Here is a 17,325-nt window from a genome sequence, read left to right on the forward strand (position 1 = left end):
TAAATGTTATAACACAGGATATTTAGTTTATGGGGAGAGCTGGGCAAGACGAAAGCCATTTGTGTCAAACCCATACCTAATGAAATTCTATTATTTAAGGTATTTCATCACTCAACTACAAAATACATTTCTGCATATCCCACACTAAGGCATAGTAAATCTCTTCAGTTAAATGTAATTTTAAACCATCATAGTTTTTACTCTTTTTTTTTCTTTATTACTGAAGTAAATTAGTCGACCAGTTTCTTGAAATCTGGGATTTGTTTTTCAAACCATCTTCCTGAGTTCAGGATACATACAATTCTTTCAATCAGTTTTTGACAGAATAGGCAGAGTGCTTCTGAAAACTTTAAGATCTCTTTCAACATTTTGCTGTTCATCTGAATATAACAGTTTTGACAGCCAGCTTTGTCTCTTGCTGCCAACCCCATCCTGCATCTCCCCGGATCCATAACAATAGTCAGGAAGTCATTCACTTACATTTATTGAGGACCCATTGTGGGAAAGAAATTGCCCTAGGAACTTCACAGGAAGTAATCCATATGACCATCACCACTGAAGATGTCCTATAATTAAAGTGCTATTGAAGACAAATATATTCATGATATGTGCACTATACTGACAGAATGAATACATAAAAACATGCCCCAAAACAATACATATGTATAGAGATTTAGCTCATAATGCATAATGAGTGTTGGAATGACTAGAGTTAAAATAATTTATTTTGCAAGATTTTCTAGAGAATTGAATTTAAAGAGGAGAATAACCAAATTAGAGATAGAATGAACTAGGAAAGGGGACACTTACTATAATGATAATGTATATAGAAAAAGATACCTTACTCATATTTTTTTTTTACAGTACCCAGTCACTCATATTTACAGCTGACAGAAAGGACTGTGGAAAGTATCCCAAAATGCATTTAATGAAAACACACACCAAAAAAAAATAAATAAATAAAATAAATAGAAAGAAAAGTAAGAGCAATTTGGGAAAACCTTTAGAGTAAATAAAAGGTCATCTGAATTTGTACAATAAAATTCACCTAAGTGAAACTGCTGTCTTATTTCACTTTCTTTTCTGGTATTTTTAAAGGATTCCAATGCATTATGAAGATATTGACATTTAAATACATAGGAATGGGAAGAAAGCTATAGTGTCAGTCATGTAATTTTTATGAAATTATTCTGAAATCATCTGAGGCAAAGGAAACCCGATCTAGCTGCTGGGGTGGCATGCAGCCCGCCAGTGTTAGATCCCTCAAGTGCCACATCCTGCGTCTTGTTAAATGTAACTCAATAGTCTCTATTTCAGCCGAAGGGTCTTTATTTTCATCCTGGCACTCCAGTCTTAAAGTAGACTGAAGCTTAAGTTTGTTTAAAGCTACAATATGATTATTCTTATAAAACAATTAGTGATATTTGAACCACTTTCTGATAGACTCAATTTAGCAGGAGTCTAAGTGGCTTTCGACATTTATTGAATTCACATTTGAAAATGCTGCTAAATACATTTGAAACACAGCATTTTTTGAGGGAATACAACTGGACAGATTTTTTAAATTCCATAGAGGTTTATAAAACATGAGTCTCTCTTTAAAAATCTGCTTAACATATCCCACTGCTTATGGCTAATAAATCTAGAAAGCTTTGCAATGGACTGATCCTTATACAAAAATAAAAATTGGAATTCTATTCAGATTTTTATAATTGTATTTTCATATTTCTTAATGTTTTAATATCTGGCAATTAGAGTGAAAAATAAATACAAAATGGACTTATTTTATAATTTAATATATCCATAACAATTTATTTTGTGAATCTAAGTGATATATTGTGGGTATCCATTTGTTAATTCGAGAAACTATTCAAAGATAGTTGTATAATATCAATCATTGTCCTGTTTTTGCCATTGTGTTAAAACAGTAATGATAAAGGTAAAAGAGAAAATGTTCCTGTTGAAACTATTATAGTAAAACATTCCACTAGAATGGAAAATTAACTTATTTACCAGCCAATCAAGATTCCCTAGTGTTCTGAAAACAGCATGAAACAAAATTTGAACAGTTAAAATACTAAAGAGTGCTGATGACCTATAAGATGTAATGTCTTAAAATACAAAGAGTAGCAGGAAATATTCCCATAATAGTTGTACAGGTGTTTCACCTGTTGACCTAAACTTCTCTGCTTCCAAAGTTAAGCATGACACTTGTCTGGGAAAATAATTTGCTCTGAAATGTAAATACGGATTCATGAAGTTTGCAACTTAGATTATGAAAAAAAAAAAAAACTTGTATATTGAGGATTTAGTGCTAGTAATGGGTCTTTTACTAATTTAAAGCTTGAGTTACCATAAAAGATACAATTCTTTCTGTACTGTATAAGCTGTGAAAGGTGGAGGATCTCAAACCCACATCTGGCCAAGTGAGTCACCAGTAATTTATTAAGATGTGAAATGCTGCTCTCCTTCAATTTGCAGCTGCCTATGGGTGGAAGGCTGATTAGCGAAGGCAACCACATGCTTGTTAATCTAAGGCAGAGGTTCTCTATTTGCTGCTGCCTTCTCTAGTCTTCATATTTTAATTTAGCTATCTTATTCTTGAAATGTAAATATGGTGCATTTAAAATCTAGCATGTAATATTTAATGTATAATGTTTCAACACCCCAAAGTAATAACAGTCTATATGCACCTTTCTTCTTTTTCCATCTAGCTTTTGCAATGATTTCAAAGAATTGTCTTTTCTTTCTCCAAAGGGCATTTTAGAATTGCTATATTTTACCAACAATATTTACTTGTCACCTTGGCCGTCCGTATTCAGTTCTCATGCTCAGAGGTTTTGGTCAAACTCTGTGATTGCAGAGTCTGATGACATGCTCTGTTATGGTGGGAACTCTACCTTGAATGCCATTAGGTAGCAGGAGATGACCAATATCTTTTCTAGCTAAAGAAACTAAAATTTCAATCATATTGCTAGAAATTGTGATCTTGTGATTTAAATCCAGATGTCCTATCTCATATGCATTATGGTGGCTTTCACAATTTTGGTGACTTTCTTTCTGGGAGTTTTATAAACATCTCTAAATTTTTAAAATAAAAAAAAAAGTGAGAACTTACTGCCATTTGAAAACACTATATATTTGCTAACTCTGTAGAATTTTCATTTTGATTAATGTCCATACTAGCAACATACTTTAATAGTTTTAGGGCTATAGGAAATCTGAAGAGAGGTCTTAATTATGAGAAGAAATATATATTGAATAAAAATTATAATAACAAAGTAGCAAAATTTTCCACGCTTTGAAGAAAAGACCAAAAGATATTTTATGGACTATAATATGGTTTCTTCAGCAGCATTTTAAATGAACAATTTAGAAATCTCTCAGTGTCTGCATTCCAATCCATGTTTAATATAGGAACATGGAAAACTAGTATAATTGTATCTGCAAAGAAACCATTTCTACCAAACTATTTATTAAAATTGTGAGATTCCTGGGCCCATCTAGCATATATTTCCCCTGACTCTTTAATTAATTAATTAATCTGTTAATTAATAGATTTTTTACTCTGTGCCAGAAGTTATGCTGAGCAATGAAAATAAAATAATGAGAAAAAGTTTCTGTTCTCTTTGCAATTAGAGTCTGTTGAGGAAATTTATTATAATGCAAAGTAATAAGAACTAAAATAGATGTATGCACCTAGCACCATAGAATCATAGGGGAGAAAGCTTCCAGAACAATCACAAAGCATTGTGAAAATTTATGCAAGTCTTTTTTTCTTAAAGCAAACTTGTACCCTGAGTTCCTACTGTGAAATCCTAATATAAGCATATTAATTTTAGGAGACTACAGTAGCCTATGATCAGAATTAATCCAGCAAAATGTGCAGACATTCTGTCATCAGGTAGCATCTTCCACAATAATTGAGAAATATTTCTAGAAGGAATGAAAACGGACACAGGATTTGATGAAAAGAAAATAGCAGTAGAAAAGTATTATAAGTAAATAAATAAATCTCTCTCCAGCCCCAAAGAAGTACAGAAAACTTTGTAGATTTTTTAATATTTATGGTAGAGAATTTTTACAAAGATAAATAGGCATTAGTTATCAGGAATACATATCACTAATTCTCAAAAAATATGTAATTTGTTTTACAAGACAAAATGATTGACACCTAGGCAATTCTCAAAATCTTGTTGAACAAATGGGTACATATAAAAGAAACAATGCAAGAAATATGAGACCTGAAATTGTTTCAAAAGTGACTGGATTTGAGAGTAAAGAAAGAATATATATATCTATATCTAAAATTGTGTCTCTAAAACCATTTTAGCTGTGCTGGGTTACACACAGTGGCAAAAATCTATAAACTCATGTTGTCAGTCTAAGAAATAGATTACCACTTTTAGCTTAATTCACTCAAATTTAGTTTTATTATTTCTCTTTAGTGTTTTTATTTTAGTTTAAGGAAATTTAAATAGGTTTCACAGCATTATTAAATTGGCAGTAACTATTTAATATGTCAAAGCAAGACTACCAAACTATGTGATTCTATCAAAAACCATCAAATGCTATTTCTACAAAGTTACACAATGAGAATTACACTTGTTTAAAATTTTAAGTTAAATTTTTAAGTTTATAAATTAACTAGTGGGTTTTTTTCTTATGTATCATCAGCAAATTATTACTGTTAATTGCTAAACTTTAAGATAAGAGAGTTAAAATTTTGTGAGAACATGGCTTGTCATAGTGAACATTATTTTTATGCTGCAAAGAGTGTCTTATAATATTCTATTAGGTATTTGAGGTATTTGAGGGACATTTAAGTGCTTTAAGTTACTAAAGTTATACATCAACTTTGAAAAAACAAGCAAGAGTGTAATCACATTTGCCATTTAAGTCCGCTAGTCAAACCATTTTCAATTTGGATCTGTAATTTAAAAAGATTCAAGGCTGGACGTATTGATGTTATTTTCCCTTTTCATTGGTGTGGTAGAAATGAGAAAATGAATTTTTGTTAATTGATTTTCAAGGAGGCTTATTCTTTGAATACTTCCAGAGGAAAATGGGGAAGACTTGAATGTTCTATATAAATAACTTGTAGATAATAATAATAATGGGTAACTAATAAACAAGGCATTTCCTAGTCTCTCCCATAAGGTGACAGCTGCTTCTGTAGCCAAGACAGTGAAATGAAACCAGGCATATAATTCTACCACCACCCCCACATCACAAAGGAAGAAAATGGAGGGCGTAGACTAGACCAAATGATACTTAACACTTGAAACAATGCAGATAGGGAAGATTGAAGTCTTTCCTAACTCTTGCAATTTGGAGAAATCTGTGCCCTTGAAATGCAGAATGCTCTGTAGTTTTTGAGTCACCATCCTCCAAACACTTGGTTTTGCCTTTATAATAAACCCTTTTAAGGAGCTTTAATTCTAGGCTTCAGCATTTCTGTTCCCTATCCTTATCAGTTTCAAACTCTTTAAAAACATTTTTTAAAAAATAAAAGAAAGGAAAAAAAAATGTTCCCTTCCTAGAACATACAGATTTTAGTAAAGTTAATCTGAGGTGCCACATTCTTTTCAGTGCTAACAAAGGGAAGCTATGCGTCTACTTTGCCTGAGTCAGATGTAAAGTAATCCTTTAAACAATACTGCGCAGTTTCTTCACTTTGTTTGCTTAGTACAGATCTGCTTATTTATTTATTCAGTGAGAAGCTGTGTGCTATGCTTTTGCTGAAAGCAAATAACTAATAACTTCATATCCTGCCACACTCAACAGCCAACCTGCTCATTTCATTTGTATTCCACGGACGCCTCATTTTTTCCTCCTCACTGCCTACCCTGTACTGATCAGTATTAACAATGGGATTTTTGTCTCACTTGAAAACTTTCTTGTTCCATTTGAGTTGAGGTGGAGACACTCTCACTTAAAAACAAAACAAAACAACAACCACAGTAGCAAAAACCTACACAGGTATTTCCGTGTCATATTATTTCAATATATTAATATTCAGGAAAACTGCATTCACTTATCAGATAATCGAATAAAGAAGCTGTAGTGATTCTGCTCCTTAACTAGGTGAAAAAGGAAAACTCCCATGTGCAAAACATTTTGAAATGTTGAAAAATATGATTGATTTAAGAAGTTGAAAGAAAATAGAGACTGTGGAAATGATAAATCCCATTCCTGTAACTAGATTTTAGCCACTTTTGGCTGCATAGACACTAAACATAAACAAAATTTTATACATCTTTTTTTTTTTTTTTTGGGTCACTCTCTTCTGTTCCCCACACAAGTGAAATAAAACTTGCCTGCTAGCCCTGTGATTCAAATCCTCAAGGAAAGAGAAGCTATCGTTTTACCTGAACACTAAAGAGCCTCCTCCTGCAATTTCTGATACCCCTTAATTGTTTAAACTTTTTTAAACCTAGAGTCACAAATAATGTGACTGGCCAGTTTCTGAACTCCTGAGTTGATTTAACATCTATCATGTTAATTCATTGGAAAAACAAAAGGGCCTTTATCTCGAGTCCCTATTTACCTTAAATATAATTAACGTTGATGTCACAATAAAAAACATAAAACTGTTTTTTGCTTACACTGATGAAAATTCAGTTTGGAGGAACTACTCGATTCTTTTACTGAGATCTGTGTTCATGGGTGTGTAGGAGGGGAAGGGAGGAGTTAATGCTTCCCTTGAGATTGAATTCCCTTTGCTTCTTACCAGTCTCTCCTCTCAACTCATGCTTTCACATGTGGCTTATACTAAAAGCATTCATAAGGGTCAGATTATAAAAAGTTTAATTTAATTTCTTAAATATTGCTTTTAACCTGCCACCCCCAGTTCTCAGCGACTACCACAGTAGTCTTTAAATAACTTTTTTTTTTGCTAGAATGAATAATACATCAACTATTTAGTTTTCCCAATTAATAAGATGTCGTCTGATCTTCTAAAGAATGTTTTCACCCACACATTTCTGTTTTAGAAAAAAAAAAAAAAAGAGAGAGATTCAAATTCCCTTACCAGAAAAACCCTCATTAAAAATGAATTTCCAGCATGAGATGTCAAAGCAAGGGCAAATGTTCTACTCTGACATTTGCTATAATTCTGTTGATCATAGGCCTTTCTCATATACTAACGAAGCATTCCTTTGAAGAAAAAAAAAGGAAATAGCAGATGTTGAATAGAAACTAATACAGTTTTTTTTTTTTTTCCTTGACTCAATTGAATAGCACCTTGGGAAGAATATGGAAATTTTTATTTGTTTTTTAGTATTTGTTTTCCTTCTTGGTGTTGTTTTGTAGGAGAGCTGGTTATCCAATGCGTTTTGAAATTCTTAACTCAGTAGTTTCTCTTAAAGAGGCATCTAGTTCTGTGGGTGGCACACATTTTGAGAGTGTTTCTAGATCTAACCATGGTGGAGTGGGATTGCAGGGAGAGACAGGTGTGTTTAATGATGTACACCATAACTTCAAGTACATTTACTCCACTCAATCTTTTAATTATATCTGAACAACATTTCTCCTTATATTCTTTTATGTACAAATATAGCAAGTATTTTTGCCTACCACTCACAGAAAGTATCAGGGTATCTATAAACTGGAGAAGCACTTGAAATACCATCTCACAAATTAGAACAATTTCTGCTATTAAATCACAATGTTTATTGCCATCTCAGTGTGTTTTATAATAAATAATAAACTATATGAAGTAGACATTTAAAATGTACACATTGCTTTTAGCTAATAAACGAAAAGACCAAAAATACATTTCCTATGGGAAATTGCTTTAACATGTATCTTCTATGACTATACCAATCTTAATTGAGAAAGAAGAGTTAACCAACCTGTAGTGAAGTTGGAAGAGTTGCTTCTCTAGAAAATCAAGCGCACCACCCAGAAAACTGCCTGTCAGAGTTTTATACTTGGAAGTCTCTGTAATCCATCTCAATATGGAGTGAGGCGAGATTAAAAACTACAGATTTATTTGACAGAAATGTATACAACAGCATGATCACCATATTAAACACCTGCTCAGATTTGACTCTGTAGCAGAACTTAGTCACATCTGAAAACTTGAAATTTAAGAAGATATTAGGAGCTCAGTTGCAAGTAGAGTTAATTATAGCATATGATGTAGATTGTGGGTTAGAAAATAATTGAAAATAGAGATATTGCTTTAAGAGAAACAAAAGATTTTTCACTTGTACCTTAAAAATACAGTGTTAAAAGGTCAATATATTATTTCTGACTTTTAAAAATGTAAGTAATGCAGTAAGATCAATGGTTAATGTGGTAAATACAGCAGGCTTGACTGTGTCAGGGCTGAGTTCACATATTCTCAGAGTAGGGAGTGATGTTTCTTAGGAGGTGAATCAAAGTCCACATTTCAAGCATGCAGATGTTGATAGATTCTGATAAACACCCATCCAAGTCCACCTCAACTTTGCATCTACTTCAACTGAGAAATACACCTATGGTGTAATACACCTATGGCACAGTGGTAAAGAATACACCTGCCAATGCAGGAGATGAGGGTTCAATCCCTAGATCAGGAAGATCCCCTGGAGATGAAAATGGCAACCTTCTCCAGTATTCTTATCTGGAGAATCCCAAGGAGAGTCTTGGGATTGTGGGCTACAGTCCATAGGGTGACAGAGTCAGACACGACTGAGCATTTACACACCCTGTGTACAACTGGGAAATAGGTTTAACCTTGATTGTCCCTCACATGTTTGGGTGTATAAGGAAAACATGGAAAACAACTTTATTTATCCCCAATGTCAATTGAGAAATCAGTAGAAATATAATATAACAAATACTTTGGTAAATATTTTTCAGGCACGTAAAATTCCTTCCTTCCTCCCTGCCCTCCTTTTCTTTCTTTCTTTCTACATTAAAAAAAAAAGTCTATCTGTGGTCACACTTTTCTATTTTTATAATGTAATCAGTCTAGAACAGTTATACTTACATAAAGAACTTCCTATTTTACATTTTTTAAATTAAAAAATCTACAGAGAAGTAAATGTGAATTCATTAAACTTTCAAATATTTGAAAAGACCTAAAGATCATAAAAATTTCAAAGAAAAATATCAAATGTAAATAAATACATTAGAGTTTTTAAAAAAAGAAACCTGTGTTTGGATATAAACATGGGGGTGTCTATGGTACCCAATTCTGACTTCAATTTTAAATTATTTATTTTAGAAAATGAAATAATTCCATCCTGATTTTGTGGTCCAAAATATAGATTGTCTTTCTTCTCCATGGAATCAATTCTCACCCTCTTTTATCTGAATTTTACCTACAATCTTTTATTTTTCCTGGAACACATCAAAATGTTTCAGGATTAGACATTACACAAGTGAAATGGATACATTTCTAAATTTGCTTATCCTGTTTAGTTTTGACAAATATAAACTTGCTCTCCTACTTGAGGTAACAAGAGCAGGAGAAAAATAAATATTTGAAATACATATTAGTGAAAATGGCACAACTATTTAAAGTATTTAAAATAATCATATGTGATATTTCGATAGAATAATCCATTAGTCCAATCTCCTAAATAATCCCAAAGTGACATGAATTCCTCCACAGAATGAATGTCTATAGAGAGTAATCCATGGAAGACAGACAAGCCTCTTGTCATTTGTAGCCTTAATCCATTGCCTAGAGCATGAAAAGTGCTCAGGATAACAAGTGTGGGAATCAGTAAAATCAACATTATTTTTGGATTTTATTTTCTTAACAATACTGACTGATCAATGGGCTTGTGGGAAGTGACAAATACAATACGGTCTATTTGATGAATCAATCTAATGGAGTAGACACGGAATTCCTCCTCCCCTTCACCCATTCTCCCCCCTTTAAATCCTTTTCATTCTCCTCCTCCTCCTCCGCCTACTCTCAGGCAAACACAGACACACACTCACAGACACACACCCACACACACTTGCGCACAGAGAGAGAGCTGCTCTTTCTCTATTGGTCTGTAGACATTAAGTAATGAAAGCTATAGTGACAATGCTCAGGTCATTTTTTTTTTTTAACATATGAATTCTAAACCATTTTCAATGAGTGTTCATATTTGTAATTGCAAACTCACCTTCTCCTTTCAGCCAAGTAATTTCCATATTATTGGAACAGTCCTCTCCTCTGTATTTCTAACCTGTGTGTTGTACCTGGGGTGGGGGGAGGGTGCAAAGTAGAGAGAGTTGGGGAATATAAAGGGAAAATTCTTTGATTTTTATGCATCCTTCCTACACACACACACACACAATCCTATATAGATATCAGCTCTGAGAAAAACTGAAAGAAAAATAGAAAAGGAAATTTAAACACCTCAGACATGCCCATTTAGGAAAGAATTAGTGGTATTTGTATGACTGCATAAATACACGCGTGTCCACAGGAAATTTAGTAACCCTTCACCAGCTCATGAAGACACAGAGATACTCTTTTTATGTTGGTCTTTGACACTCAGCAGGGACTTTTGTGAACTTTGTCATCCTCTGCTCTTTAAACCAAAACTAGGGAAGTGGCTTTAATTAATGAGATGTGATGCATTAAAAACGTTAGCCAGAGCATTCCAGAAGCTGAAAAACCGTAGATGTTTTTAAATTCTGAGTATCCTTTTGAGAATCCCTTGTTGTAATTTATAATTCTCAGTGGACCTATATTTGTCTCAAACTGATTGTTGAAATGGGCTTTACTAGGAATTTCTTCCCTGAAATTGCAGTGGGGCGGGGGAGGGGGTGGTTGATCCAAGGGGGTTTGTTGGGAGAAGGGAACAATCGCTAACAAGGCTTTAAAACCTTCAGTGGTTAAAGTTATACTGATGAAAAGGACAGACATATATATGCATATCTACATATGTATACAGGCATAAACATACATATACACATACACCACACAAGTTCAAGCAGAATTATATAATGAGCGTGAGTTGTAAATTATGTAGGTAGCAGAATTCAGATTGTTTTCTCAAAATTGCACCTAAAAATGGCTATAAAACAACGCTTGCCTTGGGGAAGTAAATTTATAGCTACATGCCTTTCACAGGCACGCCGGAGGGTTCTGCTCCCGGCTCTAATCTCTACGAGATGTTTTTTGCATGTGTTGTGTGACACGAGGGAAGGGGAGTGGGTTGAGCTTGCCTGTTCTCCCATTGTCAGCCAGTCTAGTGAGTGTTGGGAAAACCTGTCTGTGGGATCTTGTGTCATCTCTCCCTACATGTGTACAGGAAAAGTCCGCGCTGCTCACGGTTCCTCTCTCTCTCTCTCTCTCTTTCTCTCTCTCTCTCTGTTTCCCTTTCATTCTGCTTCCCCGGAGCCGGAGCCGAATGAAGCAGGGAACAGGATTAGAGTCCGCCAGCTATCAGAAGAACCTAGATAAAAGGAACTGCTTCTTAAGCACCACTGCAGCAGCCCTTGTTTTTTATTTTTTTTCCACACAACAGTTGTGCCTCATTATCCGGTGCCTGGCTCGATTTTTTTTTTTTTTTTTGGAGGGTTTGAAGTTTCTGTGCTTCAGTGACTGTTACAGAAGAAGAGGTGTTAGTGTTGCCTGGAGGTCTTGATTGTCTGCATTTATGAATGAAACTGACCTAAATCACCTGTTACCTCCAGTTTCCAGATTGTTTGAACTTCTCTGGCCGCACAATACAGGACGGGAGACTGAAGCAGCATAGGACCCACAGCGTCTGCAGCATGGGCTGGTTCGCTAGGATTGTCTGTCTTTTCTGGGGAGTATTACTTACAGCAAGAGCAAACTATCAAAATGGGAAAAACAATGTGCCAAGACTGAAATTATCCTACAAAGGTAAGTTTTTCTTTTCCTTTTATTTGGCTAGCTTTCTAATGCCCCGCTGCCCCCTGCCTTTTTATTCCTTGAACTCCCTCCCAACCTAAACCTTAAAACCTTGAGTTTAACCTGAGAAACCTTTGTGATTGTGTGGGTCTTTTGGAGATGATTGAAACACTTTTTTTTTCTTTATAAAATCATGCCTTCTGTTGGATATATGACAATTTAAATGCAAACAAAGAGCATTTAATCACATTTGCAGAAAAGAGCTGAATGCCTGGTAAATACAGATCCGTATATGTGATCATATATCCTGTTAATTTTTCTCACTCTACTTAAAATATTTTTGAAAACCACTGTTGCAACAATGGTCTCTTTGTAGATGTGAATGCCTCACATATAATAATTGTTATGATAAATTATATTTTCTTAGTTTTAGACAGTAAATGGTTAATTGTTGTCATGAATATTCAGTTTGTTCAAATCTGACAATCAGATGCTTAACATAAGCAGTAGATCATGGTTTGCCAAGAGAATATAAACTGGAAAGAACAGACTAGTTTTTCTACAGTGTTATGATTGTACAAAAGACTGTGTATTTGGCTAATTGGTGTAAAGCTAAAACCTTTGAAATATAATGTTATTTGACTCATGTACTTGAGTGAGAACTGAAGAGATACTACTTTCTAGTCATACAGCTAGTTGTGTGAACTTCTTTTCAAAACAAAGTCTAAATTTAAGAGGGGGAATAAAAAGCCTTATCACATGGTTGGTCTGGTTACAGTTTAATGTATATGCTTGTTTTTTAATGAGGATTTTAAAGAAAATATTTGTTCTACAGTTGTTTAGATTTTATAGACAGATGTGTAAAATCATGCTAATGTAAATTCTAACATGATGTATATAAATTTAATGGAAGAAAATATTTATATAGTGAGATATTATTAAAATGGAATTGAAGATTAAACTGTTTTAACTCAAGTAGTTTTACTCCCTAAGGTGTTGCTTTCTTATGATTCTCAAATTTCTACAATTGGGGGTGGGGCAGTGAGAAGCTTCAATTATATTCTGTTTTTAGCCTGTAATATGAAGGAAAATTATTGAACCTCTCTGTAGAGATGTCTGTCTGCTGTACATTACCTGATGCCAGAAAACATATTCTTTAATTTTCACATGATGGGAAACATCTCTTTCTGAATACTCTAGGGTGAATGAGGACCACAAATAAGAAAGACAGATGTAATTTTCACACTTTTGGATTAGAAAATTAAACACCTATTAATGTGTTTATTTAGATTTATTACATAAATAAAACACATTGAATTGGGAGACTATATTTTGGTATAATTTTTTGGTTGTTAAAATGAGAATGAATTTTAAACATTAGCAAGCAAAATTGCAATTGTATTTATATAAGATTTTTAAAAATAATCAAATAGTAAGCATTAAATATTTAATTAAATCCCAGGTATATCTTTATATAGTAGCTGTCTTTAAATTATTTACCTAGTATATGATATTATGATATCTCTGTTTTTGTCAGTTTTTGCTTTCTATTTTTATCCTCTGAGAGTAGTCCATCCAGTAATTCTTAGGTTGATGGTCTAGTTTCTCCAAGTTTATATTTCTTATGAGTGAGTTTTACATACAAGTTTAGTTCCTGAAAATGTAAATAAGTATATGCTATAATTTTGGAATAAGTTTTAGACATAACATGCCTTTTTAAAATCTACTGTACTTTAAGATACTTGTCTAAGTGCTAAATAAATTATAAAATTGAGAATTATGTTTATTTATTTTGTAATAATTTTATTTCCATGTTAATGGATTACTCTCCATTAATAGAAGAGGCACCAGTTTTTCCACATATTAGAAGATAGCATTTCATTAGAATAGTCTTTTGTTATACACAAATGCTTTAAACTTGTCTAAATGAAGTGAGCTGTATATATTGACAAGATGTGTACATTTGACACTGTGTTTATGAGCTCTTCTTAGTAATGGTATCCATTAGACTTATTCTGCTTTCCTTTAAACCAAAAGCTGCCTTACAACTACATAACAATCTATTGATGTACCTAGAGCTTGACAATTTGGTAAAACAAGCTGTGAAATGAACAGCAAAAAGAGTAAAAGGGATTGCCCAAGCAATTTTCTTCTATCATTTTATTGATACATCATTACCTTTTTTCTCTGTATGTAGACTTGTTTTGCCAAAACAACTGTCTGGTAACCAATTGTCAGTACTTTGTTACTAAACTATAATAGAGATTTTTTTTTTAGCTCCTTCTTTTTCCTCCTTAATTAGATGTCAAACATGGTTAAAACATTCACTGCTTTGCCCTTAAAAATATTCTAGCATGATTCATGAAGAGTTAAATCCCTGCCAACTCTAATTTCCCATGGTCACTTGTTTTCAAAGATCCACCATTAAGTTAACTCTCTCACTGCTCAGGTTGCCAAGACAAAAAGTTTCAGGCAATCACTGTGCTTACTTTCTACTTGTCATCTTGTCTGATAGGAGATAAAAGAGATTTGATATGTTAAGTGAGAGAGAAAAAGAAGTAAAAAACAAGAAGTCAGACTTTGTAGTAGATGTATACACATATCTAATAAGGTACCTCTTTATTTTCTAGGGAAAAGTAATAGAATAGATGTTTTCAGGACCATGTGGAGAAGTGATAATATTAGAAAAATGGGGTATGCTCACTTTTCCTCTGAACCAATCTGATTTAGAATCCTTGTGGGGGAAGCAAATGTGAGAACTCTATAAATCTCAGCAGTCACATACAAATTATCCTCAAGAAACACTCGGTCAGAGATAGTTTTCCCTTCCTTAAATTCCTAGAACATAGCTAAATGTTAAAATTCTTATTTTACAATCAATGTATAACTTTATTTCCCCTACAAAACTACTGACATTTCACTTTTCTCATGAAATACCAGAATATCATAAACTTTTCCTTTTGGAGTGTGTGGTACAATGAAGACTTCAGAAAAACCTATGGAAATCATACACAAAGAAATTAGGTTTGGGGTTTTAAACAAATGACAAATGTTCCATCACTCAATGCAATGAGCTTTTCCAGGACATTGTGCTTGAGTTTTAGTAGAAATCAAAGACATATGCCAGTCTGAATATGATGGTGATCATGTGACTCCAAAGATTAAATCAGTTCCTTTAACTTTACCTTCAATAGAAGACTTAATAAATAGTACTTAAATAAATAGTAGATTTTTCAGAGGCTTTCTTCTCATATTTTGTAAAAGTTTCTTTTCACAGTCAAATTGTATAATTATTGTAAGAAAGGGGTTATTAGATAAGTCAAAATTCTCAAACATATATTTCAGATATATGATGATGTTAAACTAAACATTATGACTCAGAATTTGCAAAGCATTTTTTATTTGCCATTATTCAATACATTGTGACCACTTCAAAATTTAGTTAGTATGAATAATGATTTACTAATTAAACTTGTTGACTTTTCAGAGATTTTGATTACTACTAACAGGGCACAAACATATATGCACATATACATATATGCATATATATGTATATGTGAATAGATAAATATATATTCAGGGCAAAATTTATATTAATATTTTAGTGTTAATAAAAGCAATCTTGGTAAGTTGTAATAAAATGCTTTATAAATAAAATTTATATTGGTTTAAAAGACAGTCACACATTAAATTAAATGTATATGTATTTTAGTGGGCATAAACTTCTTGAGTCTCAGGAAAACCTTTCAGAAGGATCTCAAGTATTCAAATAATAGTATAAGATGGAATTTGCCTTGTATTGGAAATCTCCTCAGAGATAAAATGGAATGTGTCTATGAAAAGTAAGGGTAATATATAAATATTTTCACAGAGCAAAGATGTTATAAATTCTTTGCAATACCTTTTCTCCAATAGTCACTGCATATTTGGCATCAGGTCTCTTTTTTGCTGATTCTCATTTAGCATGGTCTTTTCTTCCCAAATTCTATTATCTGTACAAATCATCTTTTGATTCTGACATCTTCAATTTAAGCACATGGAAAAGTTGAACTTTTTATTTATCTACTCAACAAGTATATCCATGCAGAATGATAAAAAATCAAAATAACATGCTCAGTCTCACATCTTGTGATTCAGTGTTGATCAGGTCATATGAGAGCTAGTGAAAGTCTCAAGTTGAGGCTTCCCTGTTTATAGCACCAACCAGATTCAGTGTAACTTTAGCAAGTAAGAAAATGACCGAGACCACAAATCCATCCCATGTAAGACTAACCCACCAACTTCTGATGATGAGAGGCAGTCTTTAATAACTTAAGGAAACCTGAATACTGAAGAGATGAATTCTCCAATTCTAACTTTTTTAGGTTGTTGTTTCTTTTTATATAAACTATATTTCCTAAACTCAATTATTGTCAGTGATATGAAGTACCTAAATATTTAGGTAACTAGATAGAAGTATAGATATAACTATAACTGATTTTTCTCTTATTTTTAATTAACATACATCAGTCACACATGATTTAAAAATATGTTGTGATTTTCAATCAATTATATTTAAATTCTATATTTAAGAATGAATGCTACTGAAAGATTTGTCAGGAATAAATTTAATTTGAATCAATTCATACAATTGCATATGTTCCCAGTAACAAAATAAAAGTTAAACTGTTGGTTACAGAGCATAATCCATTTATGTTTAGTGTGAGTATATAATTGTATTTCAGATGTGATCTTTGATAACATAAAGTTATCAAAAATTTAAAGTCAGCTGTAAAAAATTTTGTGGCTTAATTTCTTATCCTGATTATTCTCATTTAAACTTCAGCTACACACCTATGTATCACAGTTCCCAAAATCATAATATCATACACACCTTTACATCTTTTTGATGAGTTGTAAAATCTATTTTCAGGCTATTTTAAATGAAATTTATATTTGAGCATGTTCCAGTCTTCCAGTAATGAAGTAAAATTTTAATTAATATTTATCTAGCAATGTTCATTTATAAAGTCATGATATTATATCATAGAGACATATATTAATTGATGAAGACATTGTACTTCATCATTAAAAAAAAAAAAACTATGATAAAATGATCCGTTAATGCAAAGATGTAAGTAAAATCTCCAAAATATATGACATATCTAAGTTCATGCAATGAAAGCTTATTTTAAAAAGGCCAGCAGTTGTAAACGTAAATTAGAATCAGTGAGTCTTGGGATGAATTTTACCCATCAACACTTCTAAGGTGCTGTTTAAAGGAATTACCATGCTTTGCAGTTCTATGCTTCTGCTAATAGGTGGCACTAGCAATTTGTGACAGTTCTTTCATTTAGTTTGGAGAATGGGAAGGCTGCTAAGACAAGTACACACAGAGCATGTGGGGAGGCCAAACTTGGAAAAGCTGGAGTGAGAGTCAAGCATGCACAAAGTAGAAGCATTAGTTAAAATAGGATTTGCTACAGAGTTTGATGTGCTGTTTGCATTTGTTGGTACATGAGTGAGTG

The 17,325-nt window shown here is 32.9% G+C and overlaps 1 protein-coding gene across 8 annotated transcripts in view; it reads left to right on the forward strand.

Moving 5' to 3' along the window:
• Positions 1-17,325, forward strand: part of SEMA3A (semaphorin 3A) — a 533,509-nt gene that overhangs the window by 274,914 nt on the left and 241,270 nt on the right. For all 8 annotated transcript variants that reach the window (XM_044946571.2, XM_025291021.3, XM_044946573.2 and 5 more), the window contains one exon: positions 11,638-11,830. In XM_044946571.2, the coding sequence (XP_044802506.1) occupies positions 11,719-11,830 (112 nt within the window). In that variant the 5' untranslated portion in view covers positions 11,638-11,718. The remainder of the gene's footprint in view (positions 1-11,637; positions 11,831-17,325) is intronic.

This window comes from Bubalus bubalis, chromosome 8, assembly GCF_019923935.1.
Source record: "Bubalus bubalis isolate 160015118507 breed Murrah chromosome 8, NDDB_SH_1, whole genome shotgun sequence".
Lineage (NCBI taxonomy): Eukaryota > Metazoa > Chordata > Mammalia > Artiodactyla > Bovidae > Bubalus > Bubalus bubalis.